General features: G+C 35.7%; 1 protein-coding gene across 1 annotated transcript; it reads left to right on the top strand.

The window, feature by feature from the left end:
* The first annotated feature begins 11,146 nt into the window (after positions 1–11,146).
* LOC122739696 (pancreatic progenitor cell differentiation and proliferation factor-like) lies at positions 11,147–11,491 on the top strand. The gene has a single exon (XM_043981345.1). The coding sequence runs from the start codon at positions 11,147–11,149 to the stop codon at positions 11,489–11,491; it is 345 nt and encodes a 114-aa protein (XP_043837280.1).
* Positions 11,492–23,241: the final 11,750 nt, after the last annotated feature.

The raw sequence follows: 23,241 nt of genomic DNA, 5'->3' as shown, positions 1-23,241 counted from the left end.
GCTATAGAAGTCAGGAAAATGACTAAGTAATCAAAGTAAACATATTGTTCTTTCCAATGAAGCACACAATTGCTTTACTATTTGAAATTGCTGTTAAACATACTACAAGTAGACAAGCTATCTGGGAACCAGTGGAATGATAAACATGAGAGGAAGGAGTAAAATGGTACACCAAATAATTTTTTCCAACATTTTTATTGTCTACCCCATAACTTACTTAGCAACTGGTTACATATTACTTTGTGCTGATCACTAAATGATTCCTGGGGTTAGTCTCATGACTGAAACAAGATGATAAATTTAGGACATGACCATGTCTTGGAGGTTTGTATCCACCACACTATCAAACATAGTAGCAAACACATAGAAGTTATGGTATAAATACTTGTTACTTGACTGATAAACATTATGACTTTTCTTTTTGTCAAATTTACCAATTATTTGCCTTTGTCTTTTTTTTGTAGGCTGTTGAGGGTTAAGTGACTTGCCCAGGGCCACACAGCTAGCAAGTGTCAAGTGTCCTAGGCTGGAAAAAACTCAGGTCCTCCTGAATCCAGGGCCAGTGCTTTATGCACTGCTCCACTTAGCTATCCTGCCCTTGTCTCTTACTACATTTGTAACCTTGAAAAAATCATTTCAAAACATCAACCTTCAGTTTCCCTATGTGCCAAATGAGGAGGTTATGAAACCTGGTCTCTAAAGCCACTTTCAGCTGTAAATTTAGAATCCCTTGATCCCTGTATTCTACTGGGTCTTTCTGTAAAGTACCTATCTTGAATGATGGTAAGGTAGTACTTCACCATTTACAAGCAAGATCCAGCTTTTTGTAGTGTAGCTGTGGGTATAGCATTAGTCTTGAAGTATATTTAGGTCTGTTTGATTCTGTTATTTGTGTAGCACTAGGAGAAAAACCTTCCTTCTTCAGTAAATATGTAATGCATGTTTACAAGAAAATAACCTTCTTCCCCTTATACCTTATGTTCACTATGTCACCATAACAAATGATATATTCCAACAAAAAAGAGAAGCTGATAAAGGTAAACAAAGCCCTGGCAGTTGTGCAGTTTCTATTTGTTTACCAGAAATGTCTTTGAAGAAAGGACACATTAGATATAGGAATTTCAGGGCAATCATATTTATATAAATTAAACCCAAAGATTAGATTAGTGAGAATCAGAGTTTCACCACCATGCTAAGAGGGACATTGTGAGAACCAGGGTGACACCCCCCTGAAAAGAAAACGTGACTAAGCCTCAGGAACCTGTTTGGCATCTGAAAATTACCTCCTGTAACTCTTGTCTATCAATGCTATCAGCCAATTAGCTTGGAGTTGTGTGTGTAGGGACCACATCTGGGTGGGCCCAGAGAGGGCTTCCACTCAAGTGAAGGGGAAAGGTCCTTTTCCTTTCCATTGGAGGTGGTGAGAGGAGCAGCTTCAGGTGCAGGGAGCTAGGGTCTTTTCTTTCTCCACATGTTCTCTTTACTAACCCCTAATATACTTTAATAAATACTTAATTCCCAAAGATTGGTGTTATATGTTTCTAATTTAAAGTGACCACACATTAGATTTTTAGACGTCACAGTTAGAATTTTAAGCTCCACAGATTATTTTTCTTTCCCCATTGCCAGTGCCTTCTCACTCATTGTCAGATCAAGGTTAAACAAGAACTTGTGTCCATTAATCAGATGGCTCTACAACATTTTTAGCTGTCATGCATTATCTTTTCAAAAGGCTAGGAGGCAGATATGCTCTAATGGAAAGCACATTGGACTCTGAGTCACAAATCTGGGTTCTGTTCCTAATTGTGACACTAATTAGCTGTGATCAAACCACTTCAATTCTGTAGATTTTGATTTATTTATAAAGTAAGTGTGGTTAGATGAACCATCTTTGTATTTTCTACCAGTTCTACAAGTTGGTGCTTCCCTAGTTGAAAGCTCAAGGCCAAAACTCTTTTATTTTTTTGGTCTTTGTAACTCTTGATTCTAGCTCAATGTTTTACACATTGCAGGTGTTTAGCAAATGCTTGATGAGTATCTTGTATCCACACGTGACTTAACGATTGTGTGATATGAACAATAGAAGCATAGCTATTTTCTGAAAACTTTTCTATTCACAAATCTCAGAAAAAATTAACTACCAGGTATTTGAAAGTTCACCAAAATCACAAGGTAAGAATACATAACTCTCTGTTACAATGTAAACACTTAATGGATTAATCAAGGGAATGCCTATCAATTGGGGAATGGCTGAGCAAGTTGTTGTGTACAAATTTAATGGAATATTATTGTGCTATAAGAAATGATGAGCAGGCAGGTTTCAGAAAAAAACAGGAAAGAAGTAGACTGATGTTGAATGAAATGAGCAGAACAAGAACATAGTACACATTAAGAGCAGCATTGTGTGATGATCAACTGTGATAGACTTAGCTCTTCTCAGCAATCCATTGATCAAGACAATTCTAAAGAACTCATGATAGAAAATGTTCTCCACATATAGAAAAAAAAATTGGATTCTGAATGCAGATTGAACTATACTGTTTCTACTTTTTTGTTTTTGTTTTTATTTTTTTGGGTTTTTTTCCCTTTTATTCTGATTGTTTTTTTTTACAACATGGCTAGTGAAGATATATGTCTAATGTGATTGTCCATATATAACCTATATCAGATTGCTTTCTATCTTGGGAGAGGGTAGGGAAGGGAGGTAGGGAGAAAAATTTGGAAGTAAAAATCTTATATAAACAAATGTCAAAAACTATCTTTACATGTAAATGGAAAATAATAAAATACTTTTAAAATTAAAAAAAATATATTTAATGGATTAATCCTAGGAAATTTTAGTAATACTTAGAGATGTCATTTCACATTCTTACCTCTTCATATGACTCTGTGACTAAAATGACTATGTGTGCCTCATACAGTGATCACAATTAACCTAAAAATCTTTTGACTAATGTGCCATGCCCAAGTCACCATGGAAGTGGGTTTTCTCAACAATTCCCCTATTTCCTAATTTTCCCTGCAAATTGTAAGAATCCAAAAAGTGACAGAAGTCTCAATCACATTAATGAAATGGTGAAATACTGGGGGTAGGGAGAGGTGATTCAGACATTATGGAAAATTTGTGACATTCTGAGCCTTAGACTAGAGGGGAATGAATAACTCTAGTATATAGGGGACTAGCATTTGAAACTCAATTTTGTGGCAGTCTAGTGCTCTCAGAATTAAGTAAAAACAAGAAACAAATCCATTGGATTCATATACACCAATACTATTGTTAATTTTTTTTGTTTTGTTTTGTTTTGTTTTTTTTTTAGTGAGGCAATTGGGGTTGAGTGACTTGCCCAGGGTCACACAGCTAGTAAGTGTGTGTTAAGTGTCTGAGGCCGGATTTGAACTCAGGTACTCCTGACTCCAGGGCTGGTGCTCTATCCACTGCGCCACCTAGCTGCCCCTATTGTTAATGTTTTAAAGAGAAAGATTCCTCTTTAGGAGAAAAAAAAAAAGAAAAATGTGATAATTGTTTCAAAGTAAAAGTACAAAATCAGAAGAAAGTAAGTTTGAAGAGATTGAATACTTCATGGACTAAATTTTCTGACTCCTAACAAGTAAAGTGGTATCTTTTAAAAAAAAATTGAGAATTTTTATTTTCCCAAATTACATGTAAATACAAATTGTGAAATCAATTTTTAAAAACTTTATGTTCCAAATTCTCTTCCTCCCACCTTCCTCCCTGCCCCCACCATGAGCTCAAGCAATTCAATATAAGTTAAACATGAATACTCTTTCACATTAACTAGGTTGAGATGGAAAACAAACAAAAGCAAAACTTCAGATAAAGGACCTAGCAAAAAAAAGTATGCTTCAATCTGGATTCAGATACCTTAAGTTCTTTCTCTGATAAGGGGGAAGGGTGAAAGAAGATAGAAAACAGAGTAAATATCATGGGGATGGAATAGGATGGAGAGAGACAGCAATAGTAACTTTAAAAAAAATTCTGAAGCAGAGGCAAGAGCAATGTAAGGTGATGATTATAATGACTGATTGATTGATGGATAGATTGATTATAATTGGATGAAGACTAGGATTGATTGATGAGGACTGATTAACAATGTTGATAAAACACATAGACAACTGAGTGAAATTTGTTAAAATTAAAGTCATTTCCCCAGTTGATAAATGATCAAAAGATATGAAGTTTTCAGATTAAATAATCAAAGCTACCTATAGCCATATTTTTAAAAAAAAATGCTCACTATTGATTGGAGAGATTCAGATCAAAACAATTTTGGCTACTAGCTCATACCTATTGGATTGGATAATAGGACAGCAGAGGAAAACAACCAATGTTGTAGGAGGTATGGGAAAAAATGAGACATTAATATGCTCTTGGTAAAGTTGTAAATTTAACCCCAATTGCCTCACAAAAAAAGAAAAAAAAAAAAGATGAGCAGGGATTTTTCTGGGGCAGAGCCAAGATGGTGGAGGAAAGCCAGTAAACTCTCAAGACTCACAATACAATCACTCCAAAAAAACCTCCAAATAATGCCATAACAAAATTCTTGGAACAGCAAAACCCATAAAAGAATGGGCTGAGACCATTTTCCATCCAAGAACTGCTTAGGAGGGGATTTCTGTGCCAGAGCAGGAGTGGTGCCCAACCCTAAAATCACGCAGACACAGATCCAGTCCGAGGCAGGCTGAGCAAGGGAAAGAGAACCCCCCCCCCCCCCAGGCTCAGAATCAGCTGCAGCACCAGTGTCATCTGGAATTTAGCTCACAGTCTGGCAAGAGAGCTGAGTGGTTGGCCAAGGGGAGATTACAGGGCACTCTGCTGGTGCTGAGGCAGAATGTGAGTTTTTCACCCCTCCTGGGAACCAGAAAGTAGGCTCAAGTGATGGTGGGCCAGGTGGGGGATGGGCACAGGTTTGTCATAGTTAATAACCACAGTACACAAGGTTTTGCTGTCTGGTTAATTAGCATGTTGGCCTGTTATCTATATACCAGGGAATAGTCCAGGCAAGTGAAAAACCTGCTATTCTTTAAATCATACCACCTGGCACACTGTGAATCTTGGTACAGTGAAGCCTGAAAATAGTGCCCCACTTCAAGGAATTAAAAGTCAAGTAAAAGATAAGCAAGATGATAAGACAGAGAATGGTGAGGGCCATAGGTCCACCCTTGGAAGAGGATATCAACAATAGGACTCCTACATGCAAAACTGCCAAGAACAATATGAATTGTTCTCAGGCCATAGAGGTGATCAAAAAGGACTTTGAACATAAAGTAAGAGAAGTAGAGGAAAAAATGGAAAGAGAAATGAATGAAGCAGGGGGTCATAAAAAAACAAACAAACAAAAAAGCCTTCAACAAATTGAAAAGCCAAATTGGCCAAATGGAAAAGGATCTACAAAAGTTCTCTAAAGAAAATCATTGCTTAAAAATTAAGATTGACCAAATAGGAGCTAATGAATTTATGAGAAATCAAGACACATTAAAACAAATCCAAATGAATAAAAAAAAAGTAGAAGAGAATGTGAAATATCTTCTTGGAAAAAACAGATGACCTGGAAAATAGATCCAGGAGAGATCATTTGAAAATTATTGGACTACCTGAAAACCATGATCAAATAAGAGTTTACACATCATCTTCCAAGAAATTGTCAGGGGAAAATTGCCCTGATATTTGAGAAGCAGAAGGTAAAATAGAAATTGAAAAAATTCACTGATCACCTCCTAAAAGATATCCCCAAATAAAAACTCCCAGGTATATTATAGCCAAATTCCAGAGCTCCCAGGTGAAGGAAAACATATTGCAAGCAGCCAAAATGAAACAATTCAAGTACTGTGGAGCCACAGTCAGGATAGCACAGGATCTAGCAGCTTTTACATTAAAGGATCAGAGGGCATTGTCTATGAAATTCCAGAGGGCAAAGGAATTGGGATTACAACCAAGAATCACTTATCTAGAAAAACTGAGTATAATCTTTCAGGAGAAAAATGTGACTTCAATGAAAAAGAGGACTTTCAGATATATGTGATAAAAAGAACTGAATAGGAAATTTGACTTTCAAATACAAGATGCTAGAGAAGCATAAAAAAGTAAACAGGAAAAATAAATTAAGAGGGATATTAAAAGGTTAAACAGTTTACATTTGTGAGGGCCAAATTTAATATATGGAGAGTTAATTGAGTGGCTTGCCATAATATTGGGGTCCTGGAAATAATGAGAGACCTATAGTTCCAAAGCTTCCTTCCCTCTGAACTCTCTTTTTAGATATTTCTCCCAGGCAAATAAGAAAGGAGCCTTACAGCCTCTTTCCCACAAATGGATCAGGTTTTATTAATGGAAATAGATAAACAGCAAAGGTAAAATTAATAAAAAATTAAAGACAACGAAATACAGATAAAGAAATATGGATAATCCTCCTACCTCTAACCTAAGTATACAATTGCCAAACTCACATCCAGTTCAGCTAATTCAAAAGAGCAGGGCTTGTATGTTCACTCAGCACAGGCCTGCAGGACTCTTTTGCTGCTGCTGTTTACACGCCACCAGGAGGAAAAGAAGACTCCAGAAGCGAGTGAGCTCTCCTCAGCGAGCATTTAATCTTCCTCCACCCAAAGGGGAGGTCCTTCAAAACTGCCTATGGAGAGTGGTTTCTCCTTCTGACATCAGCAGCATATGTCACTTCAGGGAAGGCCAGGTGTGGTTCATCCAATCAGACAGCCAAATTTCAATAATCTTACCACACGTTCCTACATGGGAAGATGGTTAAATCTCATATGAAATAAACAGGAAAGGGCTTATGGAGTAGGGGGAGAAATGGGAGGAGCAGGGCAGTGAAGGAACCTTATATTGGTCAGAATAGGCTCAAAGACCTTACTCTCATCAGAGTTGGATCAAAGAGGGAATAACATACACACTCAATTGGGTGAAGTAATCTATCAAACCCTACAGGAAAGTAGGAGGGGAAGGGGATAAGGGGGGAGGGGTGAAGGGAGGGAGGGCATATCAGGGGAGGGGACTGTCAGAAGCGAACCCCTTTTGAGGAGGGATAGGGAAATACAATAGATAATAGAGTAAATATCATGGGAAAGGGAACAGGATGGAGATAAACAGTTAACAATAGTACCTGTGAAAAAGAGAAAAGGAAAAAAAATGTACACACGATATTTATAGCAACTCTTTGTGGTGGCTAAGAAGTGGGAATCAAAGAAATGTCCATCAATTGGGGAATGACTAAAGAAACTGTAGTATATGATTGTAATGGAATATTATCATGTTATAAGAAATGACAAGCAGGATGATTTCAGAAAAACCTGGAAAGACTCATATGAACTGATGTATAGTGAAGTGAGCAGAACGAGAAGAATATTGCGCACAGTGCCAGCACTATAGCTGTATGAACAATTGTGAGTGACGTAACTACTCCCAGCAATACAATGATCCCAAAGGACAAATGATGAAGCATAATATCCACCTCCAGAGAAAGAACTGAAATTAATTGAACACAAACTGAAGCATGCTATTTTGTGCTTTCTCTCTTTTTTTGTACTTGAGTTATTTATGTAAAATGACAAGTATGGTAATGTTTTACATAATTGCACATGTATAACCTATACTGACTACTTTCAATCTTGGGGAGGGGAAAAGGTAAGGAGAAAGGGAGGGATTGAGAGAGGGATAGAATCTGGAACTCAAAACCTTAAATAATTAAATAAATAGATAAATAAATAATTGAATAAATGAATGAATGAACGAATGAATGAATGCCAAAATAAATAAATAGATAAATGAATGAATGAATAACTGAATGACTGAATAGATAGCTAAATGAATAAAGAAATGAATGAATGAATTAATTCATAAAAAGACAAAGAAACAAATAAATGGTGAAAAAATAAATGATGAGCAGTATGCTATCAGAAAATCCTGGAAAGACTTACATGAGGTGATGCAAGGTGAAATGTACTGTATACAAAGTAACAGCAATATTGTAAAATATAGTAAGATGATCTGCTGTGAATGACGTAGTTATTTTCAGCATTACAATGAAACAAGACAATTCTGAAGGACTCATGAAAAATGCAATCCATCTACAGTGAAAGAACTGATGGTTTCTGAATACAGATTGAAGCATAATTTTTGTTAGTTCCTATTTCTAAATTCTTTTTGTATGTTTTCTTTCATAATCTGATTAATGTGGAATTGTTTTGCATGACTACACATGAATGACATGTTAAAGTGCTTGAGTTCTAAAAGGGGAGTGGAGAGTGAGGTAGGGATAGATGTTGAAACACAAAGTTTTAAAAATCAATGTTGTGGCAGCTAGGAGATGCAGTGGATAAAGCACTGGCCCTGAATTCAGGAGGACCTGAGTTCAAATCCAGCCTCAGACACTTGACACTTACTAGCTATGTGACCCTGGGCAAGTCACTTAACCCCCATTGCCCTGCCAAAAAAAAAAAATCAATGTTACCATTTGTTTTTACATGTGATTTGGGAAAAAATAAAATTCAAAACAAGATAATAAAATAAAAAAGAAAGGGTGTCACACACACAAAAAAAATGTCTTGGAAGAGGCGTTTTATTTCTGTAATTAGTTCAGGGACTTTTTTTAATGGAGTTGCTCTTTGGTGATTTTGCAATTTGAGAAACCATTTTCTATGATATGTTATACCTTCTAGAAAACATCCCAACCCTGAGAGAGGATTGTAAATTCTATGCAGGTCAACCTACACCAAAAGCAATCAGAGAGATGTATATGGAAGGAAAAGATAAAATGGTGTTTTTATCATGACAAGAATAGGTTTTAGGATGAAGCTTCAAAATTGGGGAAGCAGAATGACTCCTGCCAGAAAACATTGCTTCCATGTTTAATTAGTTCCGTGGTAATCTGGTATTTCTAAGGGAAGACACAGCAGGGGGGAAAAAAGGATAGGGTAAGATCCTCAAAGGAATTAATATAGAAATGTCATAAAGATTTCAACTTTGTTACTTCAAAAATTTCACCACGAGGCAAAAAAAAAAAAAAAGAGAGAATACAAAAAGGAAAAAAAAATGAGGACATTTCAAGAATCCAAAGATTAAAATTTAGAATAACATGAAAGACAGGAAAAAAAAATTATTGAGGAAGGCAAAATACAGGATAACTTTTTGTAAAAGATGTAAAAGTTAGCTGAAATAATAGGTTGGAATGAAAAGAAGGATGGGAGATTTTTGAAACTACATTTAAGAAAGAAAAGTTACATAAGAGAGGGAATAGAATAAATAAAAAGAAAGAAAAAATAAGTAAATCCAAAAACTTGGGATATGATAAGCAAATACAAGCAGGAGAAAGAGAGGAGAATGTGTGAGAACAGAGTAACATTTAAGCAGAGTAAGACAGAAATAATGACAGTAAGTGTAGGAAACTTTCATGGTTCTCTCTCAAGGCTAGATAAATCTAACAAAAAGATAACCAAGAAAATATAAAACTGAGAAAATCATTAAAGAATTTAGATCTATATTTGTGGTTTTACCTGAATGAATACACTGAAATATTTACATATTTTGTGGCACCTTAAAGGTCATATTCTGGTTAACAAGAAGATTCCTCTTTTCAGAAAAAATATATCTGAAAGTAGCATTATTTATAATTGCATATATAAACAACTATAGACAAGGGATCTTCATTAGAGACAGGAAGTGAATGGGTTACTGTGAATGTCTTGGTGAATGAGTTTCAAAAATACATTTGGTTCCTGTGGCATATAATCTACCAATTTGCATTGAGAGGTTTAGAATAAGTAAATGCAATATAGTCATCATAAGGTCATTGAGAAGTGTTTGGTTTTTTTGGTTTTGATTTTGTTTTATGTTTTTTGTGAGGCAATAAGGGTTAAGTGACTTGCCCAGGGCCACACAGCTAGTAAGAGTTAAGTGTCTGAGTCCAGATTTGAACTCAGGTCCTCCTGAATCCAGGGCCGGTGCTCTATCCACTGTGCCACCTAGCTGCCCAAACTTCTTGTTTCTAAAAAAGGATACTTCTTAGTTAATTTGTTGTTGTCATGAATTGCAATGGATTGAAATTAAGCAAGGGATGGTTCTGCAAAGTCACAAGCCTCACTTTCTCTTCCAGAGTCATCTGGGTCCAGTGGCAAGGTACATTGCAGGACAATTGGAGATGGCCCCAGATGTTTAAGGCAATGGGGGTTAAGTGACCAGGGTCACATAGCAAGTAAGTGTCTGAAGTAAGATTTGAACTCAGGTTATCCCAATTTCAGGGCCAGTGCTTTATCCACAGCATCACCTCACTTCCCCTTCTTAGTTCATTTAGTTAAAAGTGGTAAAAAGATAATAATGCAGCAAAATAAATGAGAAATAAATAGGGCAGATTTTAGGTTGAGGTAAAGTGTTCTTTCTCCACAACACATATTTTTAGCACTACATTATGATTTTGCAAAAAAAGGCAAGAACAACAAATGCCTTTTTAAAAATATATAAATTTAAAATCCATCTTTTAGAGCAGAGGTGTCAAACACATGGCCTGTTATCAAGGTGCTACCAGATTCCCGATTGCATTGAAACAGATTAAAATGCAATTGGGATATGTATAACAAAATAAATACAAATAGAATAAAACATACATAATGTTAATTTGTGATTTTCTAAGTCAATATGTGGACCGAAGGGATCTGTTACTTTCAGTTTGAAAATTGGAGAACCTGATGCAACAGTTTATATGGGATTGGGGGAAGAGGGGGAAATATAGCTATAAATGGAAATTTAATTGTGATATTGAGACTGATGATCAAGTTTAATAGCCCATCACAGAAAAAATAAAAATAACAATTAAAATAAATAACAAGATGATAAAAATGTGATAATATACCAAAATGTGTGAGATATAGCTAAAGCTATTTTGAAAAGAGACAAAATGTATCTCTGAAAATATACATTATCAAACCCAAAGAACTCTCACATTTTCCGTTGCCGTGGAGTATTCTCCTGTTAATCTCCTTCACAAATGGGCTCTATGGCCTACTGCCCCCTTCCCCCGAGCCAGGTCACCGGTGATCGTCCGCAGCAGCCCATTGCCTGACAGGGGCTGCTCCGGAGCCACCACTAAGGTTTACATCAGCACAAGAAGAAACAAGCAACATGGCAGCAATCCCGTCTGGCGGTTCACTCGTAGCAACCCACGACCACTACCGAAGACGTCTGGGTTCCACTTCCAGCAACAGCTCCTGTGGAAGTGCTGAGTACTCTGGGAAAATGATCACCCACCATCCTGGTCTTCCCAAATCAGACCCAGGCCACTGGTGGGCGAGCTTCTTTTTCAGGAAGTCGAGTCATCCATTTATGACAACTGTATTGGAATCCCCAGAGAACTCAAGAACTTTCCAGGTTGCTCATGGCATGATCACCTGTGACCTGGCTCAGGAGGCCATGAAGAAGCGGTATGTCAACGAACCCAGCAAAACAAACACTGGGCCTTCTGCATGAGCAGCAGCACCCTCTGTGCGGCTCCCCTGCTTCTGAAAAGTGTGCTAGGCATCAGAGCCCATTTCCCCTCCCCCCCTTTCCTGACCTTCCCTCTCCCACCTATTCCCTTAGAATAGACAGGCTTCATAAGTGTAGAAAGTTGTGTTGTGTGTGCAGTTTTTAAAAAAAACGAAAACAAAAGCAAAACACCAAAAAAAACAAGTAAAGAAACCACACTTATCGTTTGGTTTTTTTACTATCTAAATCACCTGTGTGCTTTCCAGCAGCCTCAGTAACTTTGTACTCAACAGAAACTAATAAACTTTGAGCAGCCTTTAAAAAAAAATGAAAATATATATTACTAACATAGAAAAAAGACTAAAGAACTTAATATGTAACCAAGAAAAATTATGTACCAATAAATAAAAACTCCAAAAGAAACATAAAAGAATAAATCTTAAAAACTACAGGAGAAATTAAAAAACAGAAAATAAATTACTTTAGAATTGATGAAATCTAAAAGGTAGTTTATGAAAAGACTGAATTTAATTGATAAATCTTTAGTTAGCTTAATCAAAATGGAGGAAAATCAAATTACCAGAATAAAAAAAAAATGAACCTGGCAAAATCAAGTCAAAGACAAAAAGAAAAATAACAAAAACTTAGAAAAAAATCATCTTATGAAAACTGACCAAAACATAATATGAATTGTATAACCTATACAAATAATGTATACTCAAATAACCCCATATCTGTAAAGGAAGAAGAGAAATACATTTTTGTTACTTTTCTGCATGCCCAAGCAAGTTCATAATAATTATAGAATATTGTTTTATTTATTATTCTTTTATATTTTCATTGTTGTGATCACTATGTATATTGCTTTACTTCTGCTTTTATTTCATTTTTAGCAGTCCATGTATCTCCTCATTTTTCATAGAATTCCCCATATTTATCGAAACTTATGACACAATAGCATTATATAATGTTCATGTACAACAATTTAGCCATTCTCTAATTGATAGACATTTTTCAAAAATTTGTTCTTTTACAAAAAAGTACTGTTATAAATATTTTGGAATAACTCTATATGGGATTTCTCTTTCTGCCTTTGAGTGCTTTAATGTATGTGCCTACCTATGGAACTCTGGGTTGATAGATATGACTATTTTAGTCACTTTTATTTTGCAGAACTCAAAATTTCTTTCCAGAATGGTTGTACCAATTCACAGCTCCACCAACATGCAATTCCTATGCCTCTCTTTCTATAGAATATGTCCATCTTCATTAATTTTGTAAGTACTAAGGCACAACCTCAGGATTATTTAGATTTATGTATCCCTTAGTAGTAAGTTATAACAATATTTGATATGCTTGCTAGTCATGGGCAATTCTTCTTTTGAGAACTATTTGTTTATATTGTTATCAATTATCTAATTGGAAATGGTTCTTGGTCGTGTGTGTGTGTGTGTGTGTGTGTGTGTGTGTGTGTGTGTGTGTGTGTGTGAGAGAGAGAGAGAGAGAGACAGAGACAGAGACAGAGACAGAGACAAAGACAGAGAGACAGAGAGAAATAGGATGGAGTAAAATCTAATGTGTGGTCTCCTTATTCCTGTACTAAGTGTAGGGAAAACTAGCCAGGTTTACCTATAAATTAGAAGCTTTAGCACCAGGATTTTGTTGTTGTTGTTGTTATTGTTGTTGTTGTTTTTTGTTTTTGTTTTTGTTTTTTTGGGAGGGGGGAATTAAGCATTTATTAAAGAGTAAAGAGAGAACATGTGGAGTTCAGAAAGTTAAGAAACCTATCCACCCCAGAAGAGAGATAAGAGTTCAATCTGGCCTGGTTCTTCTCCCAAGTCTTCCTCCAAGAGGTTGTTTGAGACATGAACTGTGTGTCTCCAAGCCCCTTCCTGCTACCCCGGAAGAGGCTGTCCTTACACACTGCTTCAAGCTAATTAGCTAGTGTCACCTAAATCTATTGGTTTACTAAACTTGAGGGTGATCTCGGGTTGAGGTGAGCTGAGAACAATACCCACTTCAGAGTCAGGCTGGTTAAGACCCTACCATTTTTTTCTTTTATCACGTCAAAGAGAATATACACATTTTCTGATCCATGGCATATGTAGTTGCTAACACTGCTGGAAAAGAGACTAAGGGACAATTCTCATGCTTCCAAGGAAGGTAGCTTTAGCTTTCCTTTTTGTAGGGTTACAATTTGAGTAAACATTAAGACAACATTTCCAGGGTCAAAGACATCAAACATAAATAATCATGTAGAAGTTTAGTTAAAATTACCAATGTTTAGAATCACAGAGGTCAGAATGTAGTGAACATTATAGTTGTTTCAAAGTCACATTTTTCATGTTTCCAGTTAATTGCATAACCACAGAGTTACTCAAAACAATATCTTACCATATGGACACTGTGAGACATTGAGCATATAAATATGAAGATTGCAATAATCTTTAATTCCTAGGAATTTGCATTCTATCAGGGATAAAATATATAATTTTGATTAAATTAAGCTGAAAATCTCTTGGTGAACAACTTAAACATTCCTAAACTATAAATTGTGTATAAGATCAAGACATATCAAATACTTCTAAGGAAATGTCTGCCATATAGAAATCCAATGAACTATTTAAAATACAAAAAAAGATAATGATGATATTAAATCCACTTGACATGTCTGTAAATTAGGAAAACTTAACTGTGGCCACTGGATTGGAAAAAAAATCAGTTTACATCCCAATCCTAAAGAGGACAATGTCAAGGAATTTTCAAATTACTGAACAATTGCACTCAATTCATATGCCAGCAAGGTTATGCTTAAGATTCTGCACACTAGGTTTTAGCAATATGGGAACTGAGAATTACCAGAAAAGCAGGCTGATTTTCAAAGAGGTAGATGAACTAGAAGCCATATTACCAACATTTGCTGAGTGGTGGAAAAACAAGGGAGTTCTGGAAAAAAAATCTATTTCTGCTTCATTGAATATACTAAAGTCTTTGATTATGTAGATCACCACAGAGTATAAGTCATCAAATAGATGGGAGTACCAGATCATCATACTTTTCCCTGAAAAAACCTGTATGCAAGGCAAGAAACAACAATTAGAATGAAACATGGAACAACTGATTCGTTTAAAATAGGAAAAGGAGTATGACAAGGCTGTATATTGTCTCCTTACTTATTTAACTTATATGTAGAGTACATTGTTTGAAATGCCAATCTGAATGGATCAAAAACTGGAATCAAGGTTGCTGGGAGAAATGTTAACAATCTCAGATATACAGGTGATATGCCTTTGATGGCAGAAATGAACAAGAATTAAGAAGTCTCTTGATGAAGGTTAAAAAAGAGTGTGGAAAAGCTGGCTTGAAGCTTAACATCAAAAAACTGAGATGATGGGAACTAGCACCATAGGTTCCTGGCAAAAAGAGGGAGAGGAAATGGAAGCAGTATCAGATTTTTTACTGTTGGGCTCAAAGATTGCTACAGATGGTGATGGCAGTCATCAAAATTAAGACACTTGATCCTTGAATGGAAAGCTGTGGTGAATCTGGACAGCATCCTAAAAAGCAAAGACATTGCTTTGCCAACAAAGTTCTATATAGTCAAAGCTATGATTGTTACAGTAGCAATGTATATCTGTGAGAATTGAAATGTAAGGAAAGCTGAGTGCTGCAGAGTCAATGTTTTGAATTTTGGTGTTACAGAAACCGTTTGCTAATCCATTGGAAAGCAAGGAGATCAAATCAGTCAATCCTTATAGAAATTAATTCAGGCTATTAACTGGAAGGAAAGATACTGAAGCTGAAGCTTCAAATCTTTGGCTACATAATGAGAAAACATCACTCACTGGAAAAGGCCCTGTTGGGAAAGGTTGAAGGCAAAAGGAAAGGGGGATGGCAGAGCATTAGATGGATAGTATCATGGAAACAATTAACATGAACTTGTAAAGACTTCAGAAGACAGTGATGGACCAAAGGACCTGTTGTGCCATGGTCTATGCAGTCATGAAGAGCCAGACATGACTGAACAATTGAACAATAGTAGCATCTCTTTAGAGTAAATAAGAAACCTTTTTTTCTTCAAACAATCCAGCTAAATGATTTAATTGTTCTTCAGTAGGACAGCTTCACTCTATTTTCAGATTATGATGTAGCAAATTTTTCTTACTAGCTCTATTTCCTTAGTGCATTTGGATCATTTATTTAATACCAAACAGATACTAAATATATGAAAGATACGGAAGATAATCACATTTTCCCAAGGTGTGCCATGAAAGTGATTAAAAAAATATTGCATCATTTTGCCTCTAATCACCATCTCTGTAAATTATTTTCTAGTCCCTAATATGTAGGTGTATTCTATGTTATGTATCAAGATGAATATGTGCATTGTGGGTTGTGTATTAAAGTCTTAGTAAATACAATTATAAATGCATCAAAGACAACTAAATTATGTGATTTTCATTAGGTATATTGTTAAACTGTAATAAGAGCTGGCAGTATGGGAGGGGAAAAACACACCAACTATTCTTGATTTAATTTATTGTACAGCATTATTGCCATTCTCTGTAGCTGCCATATCATGCTGAGTAAAGCATTACATTTCATCATTTGAACTTCTTTTCTTTTTGTAATACACAAATGAAGTTTCAAACAACATTCTGTACATTGATGCCATGGGGCAGGCATACATATATTAATTTTTATAATTAACCAGATTCTTTAAAAAATTATTCACAAGCACACACACATATGCATTGTTAGAACTTACTTTTGACTTTACTGTTCTCTCTCTACATCAATGGTACTGTAAATACCGTGGGCAACATCCTAAACGTTTTAGTTACCATTAATGCCTATCAGCAATTGGGGCAGCTAGGTGGACACAGTGGATAAAGCACTGGCCCTGGATTCAGGAGGATATAAGTTCAAATCTGCCCTCAGACACTTGACAATTACTAGCTGTGTGACCCTGGGCAAGTCACATTAACCCTCACTGCCTCACAAAAAAAAAGAAAAAAAATTTTAAATTAAAATAAAATAAAAAAATACCTATCAGCAATCAACCAGAGCAGAGAACAACTAGCTTATGATTTAAGATCTGCACTTTCCTTTGATGTCATCTGGTTAGTGATGTAACTTTTGCTGACTCAGACCTCCTGGACTCTGAACCCTATCTACTTCCTCTATGGAACCTATTTACTTATTCTTGCTTTTGTTGGCATTCCTAGATTCAATTCCTTTCTTTCCTAACCTGACACATCTGTTCTGCTTAACCATACTCCAGCTTTTGGTCTCACTTGGTCAGTCCATAGCATTGTTATTTAGGAAGGAGTAGGAGAGAGGGAGAAGACAAAAGGGGAAGAAAAACATGAAGAGAGCAAGAGGGGAAATACAAGGGAGAATAAGATTTTTAGAGGATGGTTTTAAGTAGAAACAGGTGGGATATTCCAATGATACTCAAAGTTCTTCCAAGAGTTGTTATATGATTTAGACAGACTATGACATATTTCTAGGCTACAGTTTTAACATCTCTATGAACCATACTAATTCTTGCTTAATCCTTGTTTCATTAAGCTAGACTAAGAATGAAAGAGATCATTTGTCATAGTTAGAGATCCTTAGGAAGAAGGAAAGGAGGCACTCTTCCTTGGAGATCTTCAATACTTAATTTCTCTAGTGTATTCTCCAACATAGGAATTTGTGGAATAAATTCATTCCAGGGAATAAGAAAAAGTGGGTGCACTCTATAATGAAACTACATGATAAAACCTCACCTAAAATGGAGGTAGAAGAGAGATCCATATATATATGTGTGTGTGTGTGTATACATACATACATATATACATATATATATATATATATATATACACACACACAAACACACACACACACACACACACACACACACACACACATATATATAGACTATAGACTATGTAGAGCCTTGGATTGACTATCTTGCCAAGAAGCCCAAGTTTTTAAGTCCAAGGTAGTTGTTTCTTATCCCAGTATAGAAAGAAAGGACACAGAAGCAGATCAGGACTAGAGAGCAGGGTTTTTTCTATATGTTATGGAGTTTCAAGGATTTCTAGAGGGAGAAGAGAACATGCAAAAAGGAGTAAAGTAGTGTGACTTTTATAACACAGGGAACATAAACTCACACCATATAACCCACTCTTTCTGGGAGAGTGGAAAGGTAAAAGCTAAAGATAGAGGTATAAAATACTCTGTGTGTGTGTGTGTGTGTGTGTGTGTGTGTGTACTTGTGCCCAGCAATGTGCATTTGTTTGTTTTCCCTAAGTCATGTTGGTGCACCAATATGCCAGAGAATCCCAGTAATGCCCATCTTCTCCACATATTTTCCCCTTTCTTCTCTCTAGAGATCCTTGAAACTCCTGCTGTAGTGGGAAAACCCCACGCTCTTATACTGTTCTCACATTAAATTCCTCTCTTCCCATCCTTGGAAGAGATATGACTCCCGGAATCATTTTTTTTGGAGGAGGGCATTGAGTGTTAAGTGATTTGCCACACTACTAGTAAATGTCAAGTATGTGAGGCCAGATTTGAACTCAGGTTCTCCTGAATCCAGGACAGGTGCTTTATCCATTGTGCTACCTTACTGCCCCCTCCCAGAATCTTTAGTTACTAGGATCCCCTGGCAAGACAGCCACACCACACCTTGTCAGAAGGACTGTTATCATAGTCAGAAAGGTACTACCCTTAGCAGGTCTCCTCCAGCTGTGGGCTATTAATTGAGTTTCCAGTGCTGGAAATTAATTCACTGATTGCTCTCTTAAAATTGACTACCCTTTTATACTAAACTATCACCAATTATTTATACCTTCTAGTTCCCTTTCTGAGAGGAAATTTTGATAGGAAGGAATGGATGAGAATGCTATCAAAACTGCTATAAAACCAGGATGCAGGAGGTTTATGGGAAAAGGCAGCTACCAGGTGGTAGGTAGGGGGAACACAGAACATAGAACATGGAGAATTAGGATATCCAAGAAAACCTTCATTGGCAACAGTTTTTCTCAGAGCTGAACCTAAAGAGCTTGCTTATGGGTACACAGCGTATGAGAATGGATGCAAAATGCCTTCATATCCTATCCTCTCTAACTGCTGTAGCCTAGGTAATGAAAGGAGTTCCATTACAGAAAATAGGCAAATACTCAGTACAGTTCACCAGGAATCACCTCAGCACCTGGTGCTTTGGTGAAATGTAATAGAGGTTTATGCATTAGTCAGATAAATACACCTTAAGCCATTATAAATATTTCTTTATAACAAAATATATTATGGACATCTAATCAGAATGTAAATATCTTTGAATCAAAAAAAAATCCCATATGATGTCAAGGACCTGTAAAAGAAACAAGAACATAGAACTAATTATAAATATGATACTTTAATGGTATAAATGAATTAATGCATATCTTAGTATGTTTTACTTCTGGCTCAACAAAAACTCAAGTTCAGACATTCTCTATTAGCATGGTGGATTGGAAAGTGTATGACTAAATGTTATAAGACTTAGATTTAACTTCTGTATCTTACATTTGTTAGCTGATTGATGTTGGCCAAGTCATTTATCTTTTTTGTACCTCATATTCATCATCTGTAAAAGGGGGATAAATATTTATACAACATGTCTAATAGGATTGTTGGGAAAGTGCCTTATAAAATACAAAGTTCAATGTAGAATAATGTGACCTATTTATCCACAAGGTTGCCTGATTCAAGTACATGCCCATCTGTATACACTAAAGAAATCACATTTCTGGCTAAAAATACTATTATTGCTATGCAAATGTGGCAATATTTCTTTTTGTATAATAAAATAATAATATACATTATTTTGCCTTTCATGTACATAGACTAGGTGGAAACCTGTTAATTTTAGAAGTGGCAGGAATACCAACATGCAACTGCTTTCTCCCTAAGCAAAACCCAACAAAATAGCATACCTCCTGTACTTGCTCACTGGGATTAAAGTATTTCAATCCATAATATGAAATAATGTTAATAATAATAATAATACAACTTCCAGCTAGAAAGAGACACAGTTCAAGTTCCTATGGAAAGGTAGGATGAAGATCATAGTTTTACTGAAGAAATGGTTTTGATACAGGAAAGGGAAGACATCAAGAACACATTGGAAACTTTAAGAAGACCAGAAGTATCAGAAGACAGAAAAGCTAGAAGAAACTCATGACAAAAATTTGACGCTTTACAATTTTGCTCAAAAGTGGCCTTGTCTTTTACAGAACGTTAGTAGGCCTACCTCCCACCACAGTTTTATGATCTTAAAGAGTGAGAGGGGTGTCACACTATTTTGTTATCTTCTGTGGTAGTGTACAATTTTCAGAATCTAGTTTTTAACTTTATGAAATGGACTAAAGAAAGCCTCTACCTCATTGGGTCCTCAGATCTCAATCTTTTATTTTCCTCCTGTTTGTGTCTCACTAAGCAGGCAAGATTTCAAAAGGTATTGTGATTATTCCTGCTCAATGGCTAAGTGGTTTTGAAAATATTTTGAGTAAAGTATCCCTGACTTTCCAAACCATCCTACTCCCAGTGAACACAGAGTTTTCCAAAAAAGGTAGTACAATTACTCAATAATGTGTTATTTAGTAAGAATTATCCTTATAGTTTTAATGATAGGGGATGACCAGGGGTAGGGAGAGAAGAAAAACAGGGGGAAGTATTCTACAATTTTAATAAGATCCTTAAAGTTGAAAGAGTTTGAGAACCACTGGTTAGGATAAAAGAGAAAGAAAGAAAAAAAACCACAGCATTTAATTTTCTAAATGATATAGAAGCCATCTAGTTGTGGGTGGATAAGAGGAGGAAGAATGTATTTAGAAGCTGCCTCAGTAATTATCATCTATGATATTAAACTACTTCATTACAACAGAACCTGCAGAGACTTGATTCACCAAAAAATAACATCTAATTATGTCAACAGAAATATAACTATCTACTAAAGTAGGTCTTTCTCATGAAGGATTTTCTAAGGAGGAGGGGGAAACTTTAGAAAGAATAATATATATGCCTGACTCAGGGGTAAAGAACTGTTGACATATCCAGTAGGACCTAGAAGAAAATCTCTAACTCAGTTATCAAGATTATTATGAATGCCTGTAACATAAATAGCAAATACTTTAGACAACTAAAATAGAATCCATCATATTGCTAATTTTAAATTGAATTAATCCTTCCAAAGGACTTCAGGCTATATACTATAGATGTGAAGAATTTGTTCATATCCCTTTCATCTCTTCTTAGACCTAATTCACCCTCCCTCCAATTTCTGTTTCTTTTGATTTCCTTTTTCTTTATATCTACTTCTGCTTTGTTATTTTTTTCCTTCCCCTTTCTTGACTCAAAGTGTCAGTCTACAGGACTGTAGAATCATATTAGAACTGGAAGGGACATTATAGCTCATCTGATCCAAGTCCCCTCATTTTGCGGATAAGGAAACAGAGAGCCATAGATGCCAAATGACTTTGTTCTTTCATTATTAGCCTACTTAGTCTCTAGTCACTTCAATCTCCCTTCCAGTTTTTTATTTTGTTCTTTTTATACCAATGATAACAACATTGTGGCTGGTAGGCGAGGTAAATGTAAGAAAATAATTAAGACCACAAAATAGTCCCCATGTAATAATGTTGAAATTAGAAAGTCTCATAAATGTTGGGCTCCTAGGAATAGAGTAAATCCAATCTAGGTGAAAATAAATACATTTTCTGCTTACTTCCCATAGCTATGTATCACTGTTGCAAAATATTCAAAAGTGACCCAGTTCATATTGCTCACACAGGTCAAAGTGATATCAATTCCCCTTTGTTCAAAACTTTCAGAAGAAAAGGTCCATTTAACTCCACACTCAACTCTTTATTGAGATTGTGAACTTCATTCTAGGGATATGTGAATCCTGTTTCACAGGGATTTCAGCCTGCTTAAGTCACCATTAGCCAAACATTGTCTTAGTTTAATTTGAGGGGCTGAAAGTGGGACTATAACTCATTTGATCTCAGTAGGACAAGCATGTTGTAAATTTAACATCTGTTTAGGTAATTTTGCTCTCCCTATGTAAGTCTCCCTGCTTGATTGCTTCAAGTAAAATTAAACTACAAGTAAAAATCATTTAAATTTTCATCCTCATCTTTTGGGGTGAATTTTGTCTTATTTCCTTAGTATGAACTATTTTTTTTACCTGCCATTTAATTTGGTTTCTTAGCATCCACTATATCCATCTTCATACATTTTCAGATTTAGTTAAGGCCATTCTAATAAAGCCTCCCTCTGCCCATCAAACTAACATCATCTATGGTACTGTGACAAAAGCTTCTGTATCTAGGAACGAAAGAAATAGACATTCTCTCCAGGATCATGTACATGTTTAATTTTGAAATCTTAATGAGTCAGCTTTAAATCCATGAAGTCTTGGAATCTTTTGAGGACAAATAAAGGATCTCATTAATGATTCATAATAACTCTTCCCAGTAGAATGTAATGTCCATGAGGACAGTAAGTATTTCTTTGGATCATCTGTTCCTAGCATCACAGTTTGCACACAATAGGAATTAATATAGTAATTGAATTTGTTGAATGTTTCTGTTACAAGAACAACATCTATCATTTATATATATTTTTGTACCATTCCATTTATTTATTTTTATTTTTATTTTCATGTTAGACATTGTGATAAATGCTTTACAAATATTACCTCATTTGAACCTTATAAGAACCCTGAGGGGCAGATACTATTATTAACTTTATTTTACCTTTTATGAAACTGGTATAAACAAAAGTTAAGGAGATTTCCCAAGATCACACAACTATTAAGTGTCTGAGAATGGATTTTAATTCAATCTGAACTCCAAGTTCAGCTCTCTATCCAAAGTACCTCTTATCTGACATCTACAAGAGAATTTCAAACACAGTGCTAGTTTTATTGCAATATAAAAAAATAAAATTCCATTGATTGGAACAAATGGAATGGTACTAAACACCCACTTAGGTGGAGTAATCTATTTAAGCTGGGCAGTAAATGAAGGGAACATTCACCAGAATTGGCTTAAAAACTTTAATCTCATCAGAATTGGCTCAAGAAGGGAATAACATACACACTCAGTGGGGTGGAGTAATCTATTTAACCCTGCAGGAAAATAGGAGGGGAAGGGTATAAGGAGGGAGGGGCAAAAGGAGAGAAGGAAGATTGAGAAAGGGGACAGTCAGAAGCAAATCACTTTTGAGGAAGATAGGGTGAAAGAAGATAGATAAAAGTGTAAATATCACAGAGAAGGGAATAGGATGGAGGGAAAAAAGTTAACAATAGTAATTGTGAAAAAGAGAAAAAGGAAAGAAATTGTACAAAAAATTATAGCAACTCTTTGTGGTGGCCAAGAATTGGAAATTAAAGGAATGTCCATCAATTGGGGGTTGACTGAACAAGCTGTGGTATATGATTATAATGGAATATCCTTGTGCCATAAGAAATGACAAGCAGAATGATTTCAGAAAAACCTGGAAAGACTCATATGAACTGATGTGTAGTGAAGTGAGCAGAACCAGGAGAGCATTGTGCACAGTAACAGCATTATAGCTCTATAAACAATTGTGAATAACTTAACTACTCTCAGCAATACAATGATCCAAGACAATCCCAAAGGGCTAATGATAAAGCACACTATCCACCTCCTAAGAAAGAACTGATATTGATTGAAAACAGACTAAAAAAAAGAGTA

The sequence above is a fragment of the Dromiciops gliroides genome, chromosome 2 (assembly GCF_019393635.1).
Source record: "Dromiciops gliroides isolate mDroGli1 chromosome 2, mDroGli1.pri, whole genome shotgun sequence".
Lineage (NCBI taxonomy): Eukaryota > Metazoa > Chordata > Mammalia > Microbiotheria > Microbiotheriidae > Dromiciops > Dromiciops gliroides.
The sequence above is the reverse complement of the archived record's forward strand: the minus strand, read 5'-3'. Positions and strand labels throughout refer to the sequence as shown.